At 49.7% G+C, this 19,144-nt stretch overlaps 1 protein-coding gene across 4 annotated transcripts in view; it reads left to right on the forward strand.

The window, feature by feature from the left end:
• Positions 1–19,144, forward strand: part of EXTL3 (exostosin like glycosyltransferase 3) — a 114,103-nt gene that overhangs the window by 78,387 nt on the left and 16,572 nt on the right. For all 4 annotated transcript variants that reach the window (XM_066314585.1, XM_066314586.1, XM_066314587.1 and 1 more), the window contains one exon: positions 8,778–11,409. In XM_066314585.1, the coding sequence (XP_066170682.1) occupies positions 9,262–11,409 (2,148 nt within the window). In that variant the 5' untranslated portion in view covers positions 8,778–9,261. The remainder of the gene's footprint in view (positions 1–8,777; positions 11,410–19,144) is intronic.

A 19,144-nucleotide genomic window follows, 5' to 3' on the forward strand; every position in this document is an offset into this window, starting at 1 on the left:
CTCGAGGGTTCTTTTGGACTAGGAGATGTGTGGAGGGTGCAGAGGGAACAGTGAGGCAGCAGAGCTGTGGGAGAGGGAGGACAGGAGAGACCCAAACGGGTGGAAATGGGATTTGGACAGCAGGGAAAAGCTGGTGAGAAGAGCGGGGCAAAGAAAACGATCTCAGCAGCTGCGTTTTGTGCGGCCACTCCTGTATCCTGCAGCTGTTCATTAGAAATTCTGTTTATGCCATAGGGAGTTTTGGAGTTTCTGAAGCTGACACAGTTTTAATAGACAAAGACATTTTGAGTGCAGCACATCTGCTCTGGGATGCTAAGGAAGAGGCTCCATGCAGTAGTGCCATTGGTTGAAGCATTTCATCCTGCTTTTTTTTTTTTTTTTTTTTTTTTTAAATTTTAAGGCCTCTCTTTTATCCTAAAAAGTAATTTTTGAGGTCAAAAGAAGTGCTGTGTTTGCTCATTAAGTCTGCAGCCCTTAAACTGAGAGTCCTGCTGTATTCTCCATAATATCCCTGAGTTCCCAGCCCTGGGAGCAGGCAGAATCACCTCTGACTTGGAAGGATCCTAAAGCATTTCCCAGAAGTGGCCATCACAGAGGTGTGAAGCACAGGTACAGGCCTGGGGCAGGAGGATGCTGCTCCAGAGCAGAGACCTCCTTTGGTCAATGCTGCATTACTGACTATTTGGTGAGTGGGTCTTAAATTGATCAATTTATTTCTCAGCAGGCTCAGTCTAACCCCGAGCTTAACTTTTATAACCCGTGGTTTTCCAAAACTCGCTCGGTGATCGAATCCACCTTGTGCAGCTGGAAAGTTAATTCCTTCCTTCGCCTCCAGCTCTGGTCAAGTTCCTTGGATCCCTCCTTGCCTGACCTCTCTCTTATCCCTCCAATAAACAGGACAGTGTCACTTTGCCCTTCCTAACTGCTGTTATTGCTGTACGTGCCCTGCAGCATCTTCTGGATATTTTCTACCTTCCCGTTTTGGCAGGAGCATTCTCCACGCTGGATGCATGTGCTGGGTGGAGTTTACCCATGTCCCCTCCTGCCTTTTCCAAGGACTGGCTGTTTCTGGACCAGCCAGAAACAGCTTGACAAGAGCTCTGTTGGTTGTGTTTCTGATCTCTTGGAAGGGAAGCACTGGGCACCATGGAATTACCGTGGAATTGTGCTGCTGCTTGTCTCCTGTCATCCGCTCTGCTGCTGGTTCAGGACTTCATTAGGCACACACACAGACCTCATGCTCAGTGTTCTCGGTGTGTTTGGAAGTGTTTGGCCACATCTGCAAGTCCTGGGGAGTGGAGTGTCCTGCAGGGACCTTTGTTGGGTTTTATAGAATCCCAGAGTGGTTTGGGTGGGAAGGACCTTAAAGCCCATCTCGTCCCGCTCCCTGCCATGGAATTCCACTGTCCCAGGCTGCTCCAAGGTCTGATTCACCTTTGCTCAGGAGGGAGAAATGGAGATACACAGAGGTACTCCAAGGGCTGGAGCCCCTGGAGCCAGGCTGGGAGAGCTGGGAGTGCTCACCTGGAGAAGAGAAGGATCCAGGGAGAGCTCAGAGCCTTTTCCAGAGCCTAAAGGGGCTCCAGGAGAGCTGGAGAGGGACTGGGGACAAGGGATGGAGGGACAGGACACAGGGAATGGCTTCCCACTGCCAGAGGGCAGGGATAGATGGGATATTGGGAAGGAATTCCTGGCTGGGAGGGTGGTGAGGCCCTGGCAGAGGTTTCCCAGAGAAGCTGTGGCTGCCCCTGGATCCTTGGAAGTGTCCAAGGCCAGGCTGGACAGAGCCTGGATCAACCTGGGATAGTGGAAGGTGTCCCTGCCCATGGCAGGAAGTGGAATGGGATGAGCTTTCAGGTCCCTTCCAGCCCAAACCATTCTGGGATTTGAATTTCCAGCTGGCTTTGCAATAAACTCTATGGGATAAAAAACCCACCTGCTGTATAAATATAAATACTATATACTATACTATCCTTTTATATCCTTATACTATACACTATACTGTATAAATATAATATAAATACTATCCTTATACTATTCTAACACGTCAGGTAATTGAATTTTTTTGGTGTGATCGATCAGGCAGTCTGGAACAGAACTGCTCCCGTTTAAGTGGTGATGAAGCATCTCCAAAAAGTGCAGGAGGACCTCAGCTTGAGGCTGTGGGTAGATGCCCACCCCGTGCATCCAAGAGAGGAGGGAGGAGCTGGAGTTGGACACAGCAGCAGGGATAACACGGGAGCAGGTGAAGGAGGGAGCTTCATTTGGAGTCGGTTCATTTGGCCATGTGGCACTGAGGGATGTCACTGAACCTTGCTCAGATGCAGCAGCCCTGGGCTCCCAGGTTTCTGCTGAAATTCCTGGTGTCCCTGGGTTGTGAGGACTCAGGGCTGAGCTGCTTCCTTGCCCCCTGAGGTGCACCAGAAGCCATCTGTGTGATTTTGTGTTTGTTAGAGGCCTCTCAGTGGACGTGCTCAGTCTCCAGAACTGGTTTATTCCCTGTGAGCAAGAAAGGGGCAAACTTTCCATAAACCCCACACAGATGGATTATTTTCCACACCCTGCTGAGGGAGATGCTGTTAAACACTCTCTGTGTTTCTGTGCTTTTCAAGCAGTATTTCCTTCTCCTTATAACTTACCCAGGACAATGAAACTTTTACATTTGTGCTTAATTACGACCTGAAGCTTCTGTCAGAGAGCAGGAGCCTGAACTTGCCACGTGGTTATTTCCTGCTGTGGAAGCAGCAACGAGAGGTTTTTAGGGAGGTGAGAGAGGCTTGTGGTTTTGCCTTGGGGAAAATAACGTGCCTGAGCTATGTGGAAACCACAAAGAATACCAGGGATTTGAGCTGTCTCATGGAGTCAGTGTTTGGGAAACGAGCCTGGAGTTGACCTCCTCATGCTTCTCTCGTGTGACGGGGAGCGCCCGGCTCTTGGCTGTGGTTTAACCTCAGGAGAGTTCTTGCTCATTAATTACTTCAGGGTAAAAGCAGAGAGAGGCTTTGCTTCCTCCCACACCTAATTTATCCCTTTTAGAAGCGAGCAAAAGCTTGTGCCACTGCATCCTGGAGCATCCTTGGTTTGCTTCCCACATCCCGAAATATCTTCAGCACTTTGTACCGGGGAATGTGGTGAGCACTACAACATCAGCCACGGTGGTTGTAGGGATTTTCCAGCTTTCTTGGAAAACTCTGCCCTGTGGTCCGTTGCTCTGAGCTAAGAGGAGAGGGGTGAACTTTGCATCCAGGATTTTCTGCCGCTCCATCCCACAGGACACAGAAGGATTTGCTCCTAAGCCGCAATGTTCCTTTGAGCAGAGAAGTGCTTGTGTACGGCCTGGAAGAATAAATAAAACACTCTGACTGGTTTATTACCAGAAAACAACACTAAATAATAAATTCGAGAGCTAAAAGCTCTATATGTAAAGTAGATTTCACAATGCATTATGCAAAAAGAAGAAAGGCGCTGGAGAAGGAAACCACTGGAAGAAGGCAAGATGGATGATCTTGCGGACAGGACGAGGAGATGTGGACTGAATCCCAAGCTGGCACGGCTTCTCAAGTGACCTTGAGCGAGTTGTTTCTCCACACCTCCATTACCTGCTCTCTAAAGAACAGGATGTGGTTTTCCCGTCTCCGGGATTTCATCAGAATAAATGAGTGTTTGTGAAGCACTGGGCTGAGCTCGGCCGAGGAGCGGGGACAGCCCGTGAGCCTTTGGCAGAGGGCAGAGCTCAGGGCAGAGCTCAGGTTTCTGTGTTTACCTGTGAGCACCTGAGGGAGAGGTTTCTGTGTTTTCTCAGCACTGAGCATCTCCTGGAGCACAGCCTTGTCTCGGTGCCCAGGTGAGAACACAAAGCTGAGAGCCAGACTCAGTGTTTCACTCATCTGCCTTGAAGCTTTTGAGGTCACTTTTGCTTTGTGGAGAGAGAGATGGAGGCCTGGGGGGTGCCGGATTTCCCCTGGCTGCTGGAGAGAGGCAGTGCTGGAGCTGAGGGCAGGCCCAGAACATCTTAACTCCAGGTTTCTCCTCAATTGCTGAGTTGCTCCCACCTGGGAGCCTGGACACTGAGCATAGGGAGCTCAGGATGTCTCTGAACCTGGGCATTGTCCAGCAAGTTTTAGGTATCTGTTGGCCTCTTATATCCTCCTTCAAATCCTATCTAAAGCTCTTTCCCTGAGCCCTCTTATCAGCAGGATGATCCTTTTCTCCCTCTGAAACAGCCGAACCCTGTCTGTTGCCACCAGACCTGGTGGGGTGTAAACCAATCCATGACCCAAAGCTCCAAAATTCTACCTGCTCAGAGCCAGGTGTTGATCTGTTGGCTCTTCCTGCTTTTCCCCTCATCATTCCCTGCAGCTGGGAGGACAGAGGAGATCATCACTTGTGTGCTGTGGTGACAAGAGCGAGCACCCTTCTCCCCCAAGAACTTGGGGTGGGAAACTCAAAGTTCCTCAAATGCCACTTCGGAAGTCACTGCCTTCTTCAGCACTTGTGGTTTCCTGCTTTTCCAGAGTGGGCACATGGAGGGGCTCTTGGAGTATTTTTTCCAGGATCCCTTTATCCCACACACACCCACATGGATGAGGAACGGGGCTGGCAGCAGGTTTGGCTTTGCATGGAGCTGCAAACGCACAAAATGTTCCTTGGTTTGGATAAAGCTCCCTAAAGCCAGGGATGCAGTTTATCCCTGGAATTTCCAGATTACAGGACCTTTTTACCTGTGCATATAGCAGCATTGATCTCAGCCTGGGAGAATTGCTCCTCTGAGCTCTGGAGATGGTACAAATCCCTCGGGATGATCCCGAAGGCTGCTGCATGCCAAGCGTTTCAGAGTGAATTTTCCATCTGCTCCTTTGAAGGATCTGCTCCCAACCAAGTGTACCTTAAAGCACACACCTGATAGATTTATTCTCCTTGTTCAACTGTTCCTGTTCCCAAAGTGATGGGGAGATTTGGGATGTAATCCTTCCCTTTGAGAGCATTAGGAAGCAGAAAGCTGTCATTGCTGAAGGGTTGTTTGGAGTTCATTTTCTTTCACTACAGCCTGTTCTGAAGGGGAGAACACCCTGTATTTTTATTTTTTTCTCTCTGATTTCACTCCTAGTGCTGATAAAAGAGATAATTGGCAATAGAAGGTGTCTCTCCAAGCCCAGATAAAGCACGGGAGCCACTTTCACACTCCCTGAGGTCCATTTGCCAGGAGGGAGCTGGTGTGGCAGAGGTGGGCTTGTTCTCCATGGAGAGCAGCACAATAGAACTTGGTGGATAATAACACTGTAGTATTTAATAAGGAAGGAGAGTAAGGACGAGGATGGATGCATTCAGGGAGAGTTTGGGAACTCTGATTTAGCAGGTGCAGGAGGATCCCTGTGGATTTTCCTCCCCACAGTGCAGTCTGTGCCACCAGAGTTGTGCTCTGCTGAGCTCTGAAAGACCCTAAGTTTAAACTTTCCAGGCTCTGTTCACAAATATGCTGAGAAAGGAGCAGTATTTCCCTAATTTTATAGGGAGATGGATAACAGAGGTGTAAGCAGGGAGGAGTAGGTGTGCTCAAGTCTTTGAACATTTGCAGAATAACGAGTCCACAAACACTCACAGATCAGAGCAGCCAGGTTATTTCTAGAAAAATGAGGGAGAACCTCAGGTATTCCCATAGCTTCACTGGCACAGGGAGTGCCTGCTGTGGAGCTGAGGAAAGCTGGGAATGCAGCCCGAGCTTTGACAATGTGCTCTGAGTTTCGTGTGCAAACTGAGAATTCAGTCAGCTTGGCATTTGGGAAGAGGCTCTGGTGATTATTGATCTCCTGATCTCCTCAGAGCTCTTCCTGCCTCTTTCTGTGTGTGTGTAATTAGCTCCATCAGGCAGCAACGTTGTGCTATAACATCAACAAGAGTTTTCAGCGTGGAGCTTGGTAAGTTTAAAGAGCTGAATAGTCCTTGGGAGTGAGAGGGATGAGTTGGCTGGAAAGCCCAGCAGCTATCCTGCTTCTCCTCCTCCCAAATTTCTTTTTGGGAGCGATGAGAGTCAGCAGCCGTTTTCCTCAGGGCTGATAAACACAGCTCTGAAGTCTCTCTCGATAAAACCACCGATTGGGTTTTTTACTTTGTCTTTTTTATTTTATAAGTCCTAATGGCAATGTGTGACAACCTCAGGCTCTATTGAGTTGATGAGGAATAAAGTCTTAATAGTGAAGAAGAGTCCAGGAGTGTGTCTAAAGTGCTCGTTTTATCACCAGCACATATTTCATACTGACAGTCCATACTTTTAACTAATCCCAAGCCACGTGTGGTGCATTTTAAATCCCTCCTCAGCCTCCTCTGGTCTTTCCCATGTGGTGTTTTCCAGGAGAGCAACGGAGCTACATTGGCAACCTCAGACTTCTGAGCATACGGATATTTTTAATTCACAACCCACAATTTTGGGGTGAGGAGGATGGATTTGGTTCTGTGTCAAGGAAGGGAAGGAGCAGAGGAGCCACTGGAAGCTTTAGGTGGCAGAACAGCTGCTGAGGATGAAGTGTGGCGTGATTTGGCTTTTCAAGGACCCCAGTTGCCATTTTAGGGAGTCCAGTTTGCCATTTCATTACCATTTATGGTTCATAAATGGGCGAGGTAACCACAAAGCAATAAAATTTTGGTGCAGTCTGCAGTTTTTTCTGACCAGCCCAAAGCAACGTGTCCACGTGTGCACATTTATGATCCCTCATTTCTGTGTTGCCCCAACACCCTGCAGCATTTGACCCTACTTACTCCCAAACAAAACAAAACAAAAAAAAACCAGCAAAGTTTGTTTTCCCTATGTGTGTCTTGCCTGGAAGTTTAGCTGATTTTTAGATTCTGTGGTGTTCAAGTGAGTGTGTGCTTTGGCATTTCCCTCAGGAAAAGCATTATTAGGGCAGCTCATCTCCTGGCCAGCTGTTTGCAGAAAACTGGTGGCAACTGGAGGATCTTTGCAGCCCCCGTGGGACCAGGTTGAAATAGCAGGGACTGATACACACAGAGCATGAACTTCACTTCCTGCAGAGTCCGAAAGGGGAGGGCAGAAAGGAAGAAAAATAAAAAACTTTTTAAAAATTAATACTATTAGTATTTTTGCCTTCAGTTGCGTGTTGGTGCCTGCTAAAATCCTGCTGCTGGGCAGAGCAATCCCAGAGGCTGGAGCCTCCCATCTGCCCACAGCCGTGTGCTGCCAAGATCCAAGAAAGCTGATTTAGCCTTTTGCTGACTTTTCAGCCCCTTTATCCTGCTGGCTTCCCGAGATTTACGCCACTGCTGTTTGCCAGTGTCATGAATTTAAAATCTGCCTTAGTATTAAGTGTTCATTCTGCTGTGCCACTGCGTTGTGGGGCACATTTGTGGGGGGGATGGAAATCCCATTTAATCATGGGGTGTTAAGTTGGCGACAACAAATGACTGTGTAACAATAGGCCTGGGGATTGTGCTTTATTACCCCACATATTTCCCCTCTTCGTGATGAGTTTTCATGGTTAGAATCAAATTTCCCCTTTATTTTCTCTGACGTGCACTTGAGTGCAACACTGAAAATTCCTCTTGGCTTCTCTTTCCTGCTTTAAGGTGAACTTTTTTTTGCTTTGGCCCATTTCCAGATCTCTGTTTCAGCTGAGATTTGCTTCCTCGCCTTCTTTCTGGGAATTCTTGATGAGTAGATGAGAAGGGCATTAAATAGATTAAGTGAAAAATGACCGTCACCAGCGTGGATGACTTTTTTCTAATTAAAAATTGAAACGGAAATGAATGAGCTTCTCTTGAGGCTGTGCAGGAGCTGTTGCTAAGCCCAGCTCTATATTCATCAGTGATGTGGGAAGTCCAGTGTATGAAAAAATATCCCAGAAACTTCAGTACCTTGGAGGATGCCAATAAAAGAGGAGATTTTCTAGTGACAGCATATTGATGTGGCCTGGATTTAAATCTGTTGGCCTAGAGCTGAGCGAGAGCTGAATTTAATAAAATCTCAGAATGGTTTGGGTGGAAGGAGACCTTAAAACTCATCCAGTTCCACCTGCCATGGACAGGGACACCTTCCACTGTCCCAGGTTGTTCCAAGCCCCATCCAGCCTGGCCTGGGACACTCGCAGGGATCTGGGGACAGCCACAGCTTCTCTGGGCATCCTGTGCCAGGGCTTCCCCACCCTCCCAGGGAATTTCTCCCAGCAGATCCTAACCTTCAGCATCTTCGCTTTGATGTACGGTGTAGACTTTTCCAGTGTTGCCCAGAAAATCCCTCATACGCAGCGAGCCAGTTAATCGTAACCAACACAAGTGCGTCCCCTTTAAACTTTCTCATGCAGTGAATCAAAATTTTCCAGCAGGAAATGAAAGCAAAACACTTCATCTAAAAATTCCTCATCAGCTCTAGTCACCAGAGCAGAACAATGGCGATTACACTCGGTTATGCAGTCCAAATTCCCAGCGCTGCTGTGTCCTGGGATCACAGCAGGGCGGGCAGGGAGAGCAGGTGTATGTCAGCACCTCTGGTTTGGATGTGAGGAGAAACAGGGTGGGAAAAACAGGGATCCAGGTCCAGGGGTGAGGAGCTTGTGTGGTCTGGAGCAACCCTACACAACCCTAAAGGAGAGCAGAGTGCCTGGAGAAAGCTGTGTGTCCACATCTCTTGGATCCCATCGCTTTCTCAGGTGACACCCGGGAGGTTGTTCTTTTGAGAGAGGACAATTGCTGTTAAATCTAACCATGTCTTAGGTCACTGATGGGTCGTTTCGGTTGTGTTTCCTGACTCTGTGATCGTTCTCTTGCAGGAATGGCAGAGCTTCACCTTCCCAGCAGCGATGAGAGAGACTGACAGTGCTACGAGTCCCTTCTGGCTCCTTCCGCACCACGGCTGCTGCCTCTGCATATTCATGGGATGGTAATGCAGGATGTCGGCAGCAGCGGTAGGGTTTGGCTCGGTCCCACCGCGTTTTCCTTCTGCCGGTTGCGACTCCGCATCGCCATGACAACGCTGTGACACTTCCAGCAGAGGTTCCAGCCTGCGGACCAAGGGTGGGCCGGGGGTGGGCGAGGAGGTCAATGATCGAGCCTCACGGGATCAGAAGTTGCGCCTGCAGCGAAACGACCGTGGAAGAGCTGCTGGCGCGGCGAGAAGATGAAATTCCCCTTCCGCTGGCTTCTCGTTGAGCAGGCACAATAACATTTCCCTTCTTGAGGCTCGCTGTAAAAAACTCCTTTGGTTATGGCTACTGATCCGACGTGACTGCGCGCGCGGCGGCGGCTTTGGAACTCATGACTGGCTATACGATGTTGCGCAATGGGGGAGTGGGGAACGGAGGCCAGCCCTGGGTGCTGAGGTGGTCCAGTCGGATCCGGCTCACCTGGCTTAGCTTCACCCTCTTCGTCATCCTCGTTTTCTTCCCCCTCATTGCCCACTATTACCTGACCACCATCGACGACGCGGACGATGCTGGCAAACGCATCTTCGGGCCCCGCACCGGCAACGAGCTGTGCGAGGTGAAGCACGTGCAGGACCTGTGCCGCATCCGTGAGTCGGTCAGCGAGGAGCTGCTCCAGCTGGAGGCCAAGCGGCAGGAGCTCAACAGCGAGATCGCCAAGCTCAACTTGAAGATCGAGGCCTGCAAGAAGAGCATTGAGAATGCCAAGCAGGACCTGCTGCAGCTGAAGAACGTCATCAGTCAGACTGAGCATTCCTACAAGGAGCTGATGGCTCAGAACCAGCCCAAGCTCTCCTTGCCCATCCGGCTGCTGCCAGACAAGGACGATGCGACCTTCCCCCTGCCGAAATCCAACAGGAACTGCAGGCTGCACAACTGCTTTGACTACTCGCGCTGCCCGCTGACGTCTGGCTTTCCAGTCTACGTCTACAACAGTGACGATTACCCTTTTGGTAGTTCCTTAGACCCTTTGATTAAACAGGCCTTTGAGGCGACTGTCAGAACTAATGTTTATGTTACTGAAAATGCAAATATTGCTTGTGTGTATATAATTTTAGTGGGGGAAATGCAAGAGCCCGTAATGCCAAAACCTACTGAACTAGAGCAACAGTTGCACTCTTTGCCGTATTGGAGGACTGATGGACACAACCATCTCATCATCAACCTGTCGAGGAAGTCGGAAACTCAGAACTTCGTTTACAACATCAGCACGGGGCGCGCCATGATCGCCCAGTCCACCTTCTACGACGCCCAGTATCGACCGGGGTTTGACATCGTGGTATCGCCTCTGGTCCACGCCATGTCCGAGCCCAACTTCCTAGAAATCCCGCCCCAGGTGCCGGTCAAGCGTAAGTACCTGTTCAGTTTCCAGGGGGAGAAGATCGAGTCTCTCCGCTCCAGCTTGCAGGAGGTTCGCTCCTTCGAAGAGGAGATCGAAGGCAACGCCCCGGCCGACTACGACGACCGGATCATCACCACCTTGAAGGCTGTTCAGGACAGCAAGCTGGACTTTGTTCTGGTGGAGTTCACGTGTAAGAACCAGCCTAAGGCGAGTCTGCCCACTGAGTGGGCTCTGTGTGGAGAAAGGGACGACAGACTAGAGCTACTGAAGCTTTCTACTTTTGCACTGATCATCACCCCCGGGGACACCCGTTTAGTGATCTCCGCAGGGTGTACCATGAGACTGTTTGAGGCTCTGGAAGTTGGGGCCATCCCGGTGGTTCTCGGAGAGCAAGTTCAGCTACCCTACAACGATGTGATCCGGTGGAACGAGGCAGCCTTAATCATACCAAAGCCACGTATCACAGAAGTGCACTTTCTTCTGAGAAGCATTTCTGACAACGATCTCCTTGCCATGAGGAGGCAGGGCCGCTTCTTGTGGGAGACCTACTTCTCCACCTCCGACAACGTCTTCAGCACAGTCTTAGCTATCATAAGGACTCGAATCCAAATCCCGGCGGCTCCTATCCGAGAAGAACCCGCCGTGGAGATCCCCCACCGCTCTGGCAAAGCTGCTGGCACGGACCCCAATATGGCAGACAATGGTGACCTGGACTTGGGGCCTGTGGAAACAGAACCACCCTACGCCTCTCCCAAATATCTCCGCAATTTCACCCTCACCGCGATGGATATCTACAGGAATTGGAATTCTGCCCCGGGGCCTTTCCACCTCTTCCCCTACACGCCCTTTGACCCCGTTTTACCATCAGAAGCAAAATTTTTGGGGTCTGGGACTGGATTTCGACCGATTGGCGGAGGAGCAGGTGGCTCTGGGAAGGAGTTCCAGGCTGCTTTGGGTGGCAACGTCCCACGGGAGCAGTTCACGGTGGTCATGTTGACTTACGAGCGGGAGGAAGTGTTGATGAACTCCCTAGAGAGGCTCAATGGTCTCCCCTACTTAAATAAAGTGGTGGTGGTGTGGAACTCTCCCAAGCTTCCCTCCGAGGATCTCTTGTGGCCAGACATTGGCGTCCCAATCATGGTAAGACAGATGTAGCTGCAATAGGCTTCTTCCTGGTGGGGTTTGCATGTTGGAGTCATCGGTGTCAGCTCAGCTTCAGTCCTGGGGGATGGTTGGAGGTGTCTGTACCTCATTTGGAGACTTCTTTCAGTGGAGAAAAAACAAGAGGTGCCGGGTATTTAACGCTCATAGAACGCGAATTGCTTTTGAGGGGCCTAATGTGAGTTTTGGTGCTTAAAGCTAAAGATCGTTGCTCCTTGGAAATCTTTGCTGAGGCTCTTTAAGTGCCTCAGCAGTTGAGGACAGTTGACACCTTATAAATACCTAAGCAGTAACTGTTTCTGCACTCTGCCAGATGAATTTTTTATTAAGACAAAAGAGGGACCCGCTGAATTAGTGTCGACTGCAAAGACCTCAAAACTCATCTCTCACTTTATATTACAAGCCAAGGCTGATGTGACCGTGAGAGCTTCCATGTTCCCAAGGTCGTAGCTGACTTTTCCGTGTATTTGGGTTGATTTTTTTTTTTTTAACCCAGCCAAACTGAAGAAGTGACACCTTCAAAAGCCAACATTCATTTTCAGACCCGTGAAAATGTACTCACTTGGACATTGACTTGTAAGGAGTGAATTCGACCCAGTTTTTTGCTTATTTTAGGACTTCCTTGTCATCCCAGCATAACTTTCTTCACTGGCCATTGTTAACGATCTAAATTAAATATAAATCTCCCCTCATAAAGAGAGCAGGGGCACAGAGCCACTAACAAGAACTAACACTGAGTGCTCTGAATCTGGTTGTGTTTAGAGGACAAATGGAAGGATAATGCCTTACAAATTAGGGAAGGGAAAAATAAAAGAGGGAGATGGTACTTAAGTACACAAACTGCGTGTGGTTTATGTGACAGGACGCTACTGAGCTTAATAGCAATGCGAGCTTTATGCTGCATGCAAAGAGATTCATTGATTTAATATTTCGTTTTATTATTATTGTGATGAATAAATCCTTCTGCTCACATTTAAAAACCCTTATGGTCCGGGAACAATGAGGAGAGAAAATTGCTCGGATAATTGCGAAATAATCTTTCACATTAGTCCTTTTGAACCTGCGAATTCTACCAAAAAAAAAAAAAAAAAAAATCTTTGCATTGTGTGTGCCAAAAAACGGCGTCCTCCTTCGGAGCGGGGATTGTTCTCCTTGGAGCTGCTAATGGGTGTTATTTGTGAAAGAAAAAATGCGTTTCTGTTGATGGAAGATAATGGCTTTTTTGTACCTGGCTCTCATCTGCACATCTGTTGTGTTGGAGCCGTGCTGGTTTTTTGGAGACTTGACACACAGGAGTTGGTTTGTGTCACCCTCGAGCCGCGCGCCGCGAGGGGATGTGCTGGGGGGAATGTTGGGAACCGTGTGGTTCCAGAGGAGGGAATTGTCCTGTGCCTGCTCTGGGATGGTGGATGGTGACACTGTGGGGTGGTCGGATCGCAGAGAGCTTCTGCCAGCTCCTTTCTGAAGGGACATCTTGGTCTGATAATAGCTCTGCTTTCTTCCCGTTTTTCCAAATCCCGGTTGTTAAAAGAACCCAAGCCTGAGATTTCTCCCAGGAGGGTTAACCCTGAGCAGCCTCCAGGCATCCCTGACGTGCCTGTTGCTAAGCCCATCCACAGACTGGGTGTTCAATCCTGTTGGGAGTTTGTTCCGTTCATCTGCAAGGATGGTTTGGTGTGGCAGTGATGGAAAACTTCCCTGGGCTTCATCAGGCAGTGAGAAGTCCCAAGGTTTGCTCTGGAAAAGGGTCACAGGAACACTGGGAGCAGAGGTGAAGCTCTGAGCTGAGATATGGGATGTGCTGGCCGGGGGAAGAGGGAAGTGAAGGTGTGGGATTGGTAGGAGAAGACACAAGCCAGTGTGTGTGCCAGTGTCAAAAACAAACTGAGGAGCTGTGATTCTGATTCCCTTATGAGGAAAAAAAAGAACTCTTTTGATGGGGAATATCCAATTCTCTCAGATCTGGCAGTGCTGCTGCATCTCTGTGTAACAAATACGTTCCCAGTAACTTTGGGATGCAAGGAATTGCTCCACGTTCAGGTCCCAAAGCACAGAGCTTTGTGGGGAAACTCGAGGGCAGAAGAGAAGGGGATGAGGGTGGATTTGGGCTGTGATTGAAGTGGGTCCAGGCACCCAAGGAGCAGCACAGCAGCAGCACGTGTGTGCCAGCATGATCCAGGATCAAAGCACCTGAAGCCAGAAGGTTTTGGAAGAGAATCCAGCATCAGAAGGATGAGGACCTGTTGCAGTGAGCCCAGAGGAGGCCACAGAGCTGCTCCAAGGGCTGGAGCCAGGCTGGGAGAGCTGGGGGTGTTCACCTGGAGAAGAGAAGACTCCAGGGAGTCTTCCAGAGCCCAAAGGGGCTCCAGGAGAGCTGGAGAGGGACTGGGGACAAGGGATGGAGGGACAGGACACAGGGAATGGCTTCCCACTGCCAGAGGACAGGGATAGATGGGACATTGGGAAGAAATTATTGCTGTCAGGGTGGTGAGGCCCTGGAATAGAATTCCCAGAGAAGCTGTGGTTGCCCCTGGATCCCTGCAAGTGTCCAAGGCTGGACAGAGCTTGGAGCACCCTGGGACAGTGGAAAGTGTCCCTGCCCATGGCAGGGGTTGGCATGAGATGATGTTTCAGGTCCCTTCCCACCCAAACCATTTTATCATTTTATGTAAATCACAAGCTAAAGAGACAAAGCAACGTGTGTAGCCTGTCAAAGAGCCTTTGGAAGCAAAATAGAGTCCTGAATCCCACCAGGGCCTGCTGGTGGTGAGAGATGTGTGGCTCTGTGCTGGCAGAATTCCCCAGAGGAGAGTTGGACTTCTCCTTGCTCCGTGTGTTGACCCTATTTATTGATGAGTTCCCTGCAAACTGCGCTGCTTGGCTGTGATTTGGGGCTTGTCCTCCCAAGCAGATTTCTTTTCCCTGGTGGGCTGGGAATTAATCAAGAGCCAAGCTCAAAGCTGCATTGGAACTTCGAATATTTCACGGGTAACGAGATAAACAGGGCTACAGAATATATTTGGATTTAAAAAAACCCTTCCTTTGACTTAAATATAGATGGCATAATTTACTAAAACATCAGTAAGATTCGTAAGCGTCACAGGAGCCTGATCAAATATTCTGTCCCTGTCCCCAGCCTGAAGGGAGTAGGTGGGAATCCAACGTAATGTGAAGTTGTTTGTAGTCACTCAGGGCTGCCCCTGGAACAGATGTAGGCACTTTCCCCTCGCATTTAAAGCTCTAAAAACTCTTCCCACCTCACGTTAGTCAGTATTGCAGCAAAACCCAAAGGCTGTGAATGAGAAACCTTGTTTGTGCAAGCTCAAAACGTCACTTTTTCCTAAGCGTTTGTATCTCCAGCACTTAGGAGAACTCCCCAGGATAGGAGTGTGTGACTGTTCCAGCTCCAGCAGCCACATCACAGCCACTGCTGAACTTCTTTATTATCCAGAGAAGCTGTGGCTGCCCCATCCCTGGAAATGCTCCAGGCCAGGCTGGACAGGGTTTGGAGCAGCCTGGGATAGTGGAAGGTGTCCTTGCCCATGGATTGGGTGAGCTTTAAGGTCTTTTCTCACCCAAACCGTTCTGGGATTTTGTGATTTTGGGCTAAACATCATTCAACCCAAAGCATTATTTTCACAACCTCTGCTCACATTCTAAGAAGTGACAGCCAGAACTTGCAGCTCCTCTCCCTCTGCTGCATTTGTGAGGGCCCTCAGTGGCTGGAACAGCCCTGCAGCGATTTGGTTTCTCCTCCTGCTCGGGGCTGAGGTGGGCTGGGAATGCTGGAGGTGTCTCTGAGCACTTAGGCTGGGTTCAGTGCCAGCTCCTGTGGCTGCCAGCAGTGACTAATCCCTTCCTCCAGCTTTGTTCCAGAATAAGTCTCTGCCTTTGATCCCTGCAGCCACTTCCAGTGGCGTAAGGTCCTTTACTGCTGGCCTGGTGGCTGCCTGAGAGGGCTCATTCCATTCAGCTGCTTGTTTAAAAAGGAATAATCTGTGGGAAATGGCAAATCCGGAAGCGCTGCCGGGTCTGCAGACCCCTTTGGCTGCACACAGGCCCCTTGACCTGGCGTTTATTAATCAGGAGGTGGCTGGGCAGGGAATGCTGTCCCGACTTTGCCTTCTCTTTGCGCTGTGTGGATGTGCTGTGCTGAGCTGGCTCTGAAGCTCGGATGCCTGAGGTTTGCACGTCCTTTCCAGCAGAAGGACTCAAAGGGGGTTTTGTGTCTCCGTTTTAAGGAGCAGAGCAGGATCTGTAGGTGAAGCTTCTGGCTAAGAGGAGGAGGAGGAGGAGGACAGAACCTGGTGGCCGTGGTGGCAGAATGAGCTTCTCTGCTTGTCCTTCAGCAGCACCAACCTTCCAAACTAACCAGCAGCTCCAGAGATAAGCTGCAGTGGTGTGTGTGATCCAGAGATCATCACGCTGCCCATGCTGATCAGCACCACCATTTCCATCGGTCCTTTTCCTTCCTGGGAGCTTTCCCTAAATCCCAGCTCAGGGTCTGGTTCGGCTTGGTAATTCAGCATTTACCAAATTCTCGCTTGGTGATGTGACTTGTGCTTTTCTGGGCCAGCTCACCTGCAGAAACTCTTTGGTGAGTCTCAGCTTTATCCTGCCTTTCCCTGTGAGTCAAAGTAATTTGACTCACAGCTCTTGTGTTCCAAATCAGGAAAAACCCAACTGTGCTCTGAGGTCCTGGATGGCATATGGGAGTGGGGAGCTCCAGGTTTACTTCCAGAAGGAACAATTCTCACAAAACCAGCTGAGAAAAATCCCCGTTTCTTATCACTGACTCACTTCCCACGGGAGATTTGCCCCATCCCTGGGTCGAACAGCCCGTTTTCAGTGCACCAGCGTTACCAGCAGTGTACCCCAGCTTTGTGAGCTCAGTTTCTCCACCAGAGCAGTTGCAGAAGGCAGGGAGATGTTCCCCACGAGTGCCTGGGTGCTGCTGTCGGGTTTGCAGCACCACCTGCTGCCCGCGGAGCCTGTGCGGCAGCCGAGTCCTGAAATCCCCGGGAGTTTTGCCACCTCCATATGTGTTTCTTCTGTTGTGTAGCAGCGGAGGAAGGAACAAATTTGCTGCTTAGTTTACCTGCGAATCCTGAAACCCAGATGCTTGTCACTGCGGGGCCCGAGCAAAGGGGCAGCGATGCGTGAACAGCGGGCTGATAATGGAACAAGCAGCGCCGACTCCTCGGAATTTGCGCTCGGAATATTAACTCCAACACGCTCTTATTCCTCACTGCCTAGACCCAGCTTTTCATTCTCCCCTGCGCCACGTGCTGGTTTGTGGTGCCTTTTCCACAGACAAAACTTTCCTGTAGCCCCAGCTCTCCGAATCCCCTTGGCTCGGGATGCAGCGAATGGGGTCGGTGAGCAGAAGGAATTGTGTTTGGGGCGTTGGAAAGGAAAATCAAGGGAGGGAAGCGTCCTTGCTTGCTGCTGGGCACGTAACTGGGTGGGTTTTGTCACATGTGAAAGCCTGAAGGTGTCCCAGGGGCCAGTCCCCTGTGCTGAAGCCTTTAAACATCACCAGGAAAGCTGCCTGTGCATCTCAAACACTCCCTGTTTGGAGCAGGCTCTGTCACGGCTGCTGGGGGACAAAAGCAGCACGAGAGGACTTGGCACCAGGGGCAGGGCAGCAGCGAAACCCACACTGATGCTCCAGGGCTGCATTCCTGCTACCTTTAGGGTTAATATTGTGACTTTTTTAAATACCAGATGTCCCCAAATTATTCCATGCACTGGAACGAGCATGGGGGGAGTGGAGTGTGTGGGTGCGTTTTTCTCTCTTTTTCCCTTTTGTTTTCACCCACTTTTCATCCTCTGCAACTTTGTTATGATGGAACTGAGTGCTGACATCCACTTCACTGCCAGCTACTCCCTTCTTCCCATCGAGTCCCAGAGCCTGGATATCTGCATTCCCTTTCTTCCCAGGCTTTTATCTGTCCTGGTGGAGCAGTTGTGCTGTGCAAAGCCCTTTGATTGTGCATTCTGCGCAGGCTGCCTTTATTTGTGGAGACAGCCTTGTCTCCCAGAGTGGCCATAACTTGATGCTGTGCCACAAGACACGGATGGATCCCCTGGCACAGGTGGGCAGGAGTGAGCAGGACTGGCCGAGGTCAGGGATTTGGGTGTTAAATAGATGGGGAAAACAAGAAAAATCTGTTTGCCAGAACAGGAGGGACCTCGTGGGGCGTTGGGACATCAAAGAGGCAGCTCCCAGGGACATGAGGAGGTTACAAAGAGGAAGGTTCCTCTTGGATATGAGGTTAGAGCAAGAGATGAGAAGCAGGAGAGAGGTTTTAATCACTGCTCGTTGCTGCGTGTCTGGTGCAGCTCCCAGGTGCCTCCCCAAGCTCCGTGGATCGATCAGCAAAGACCTTGCAGCTCTCAAGGAGAAGGTGACGATTTACTCCCAAGTTTTGGGGTGGGCTGGCAGCAGCAGCCACCCCCTGGACAGTCTCCTTTCCCTTTTTCCCCTTTCCCTTCCCCTTTCCTCACCTCTGTCTGGTGAGGAAGCAGATGCTGCTCTCTTATCAAACTCATGGATGCCTTTTTTTCCCATTTTCATAAAATCCAGCTGTGGTTGGTGATAAAGCCTGATGGATCTCCCTGCCCTGCTGGGCATATGGAGCTCTCCCCTCTCCAAAAAACAGCTTTTCCTGGGCTTTTGGGAAAGGTTCATCTCCTGTGAAAAGCCACTGACCACAGGTGATGGAGCGGCTGGATTCAGAACCAAGGGCTGCAGTGTGTTTTCCCCTTGTCCTGTCTCCAGAATCCCTGGAATCAGTTATTTCACTGATTCCCAGAAAAAAGCTCCCAGAAAGGATGGAGCTTTTTCTCCTGATGACAGTGGAGGGGATGTCATTTTAGAGCCTGTGAGAAAATCAGGGGAAAAATCAGTACTTTCCAGACACTTCCATTTATTTAAAGCCTTTGTTGATGAATGAAAATGAAAGTTGATGAATGAAAATCTATGTTAGTCCTGTTAAGAAAAGTGAGGATCTTTTTCCTTCTCCTGAAATTGGCCAAAGGACCATCAGCAAGGAGCTGAGGGCACTAGAGGGAAATAGAGGCACTGAGAAAGCCACACTGGTCACCGAAACATCCACTTTTATGTTTCCTTATAAGTTCACAGAAATGCTGTTTTCACCTATTCCCAGATTTTCCTAACAGCAGAAAGATGGGAAATCTGCTGAAGCTTCTGCCTTCCCAGATAACAAATTCAGATCCAAATAGTTCAGCAAAGTCTTCAGCTTTCCTGGATGCTCTTTTGCACTGAACTCTGAGGGGTTTGAGCTTCGTGGAGGGAAGAGGAATGGGTTTTGTTCTCGACATTGAAAGCTCCATTTCCAGCCTGATCATGGCTTGGAGCTGCCCAGAGCCTGGCTTGTCTCTGTGACAAGGGACAGCCCCACCTTGGGCTGTGACAGGAGGGAGCTGAGAGGGAATAAGCTTCAGAACAGCCATAAACTGGATAATTCTTTCCAACAGGGCTCACCTTCCTCTTGCTCTGAATGAAGGTGACAACGCAAATTGGTTTCAAAACACCGATATTAATTAGGTTTATTTTATTTTATTTTATTCCTTTTCTGAAAGGAATTGTTTTGAATTGTGGGACTCGTTGATGTGATCTCCGTAATTTCTAACACATGCTGGTCCTTAATTCCCAGCCCATACTGGGGCTTGTGGGAGGTGGTTCTGG

Source organism: Sylvia atricapilla, chromosome 3 (assembly GCF_009819655.1).
Source record: "Sylvia atricapilla isolate bSylAtr1 chromosome 3, bSylAtr1.pri, whole genome shotgun sequence".
NCBI lineage: Eukaryota > Metazoa > Chordata > Aves > Passeriformes > Sylviidae > Sylvia > Sylvia atricapilla.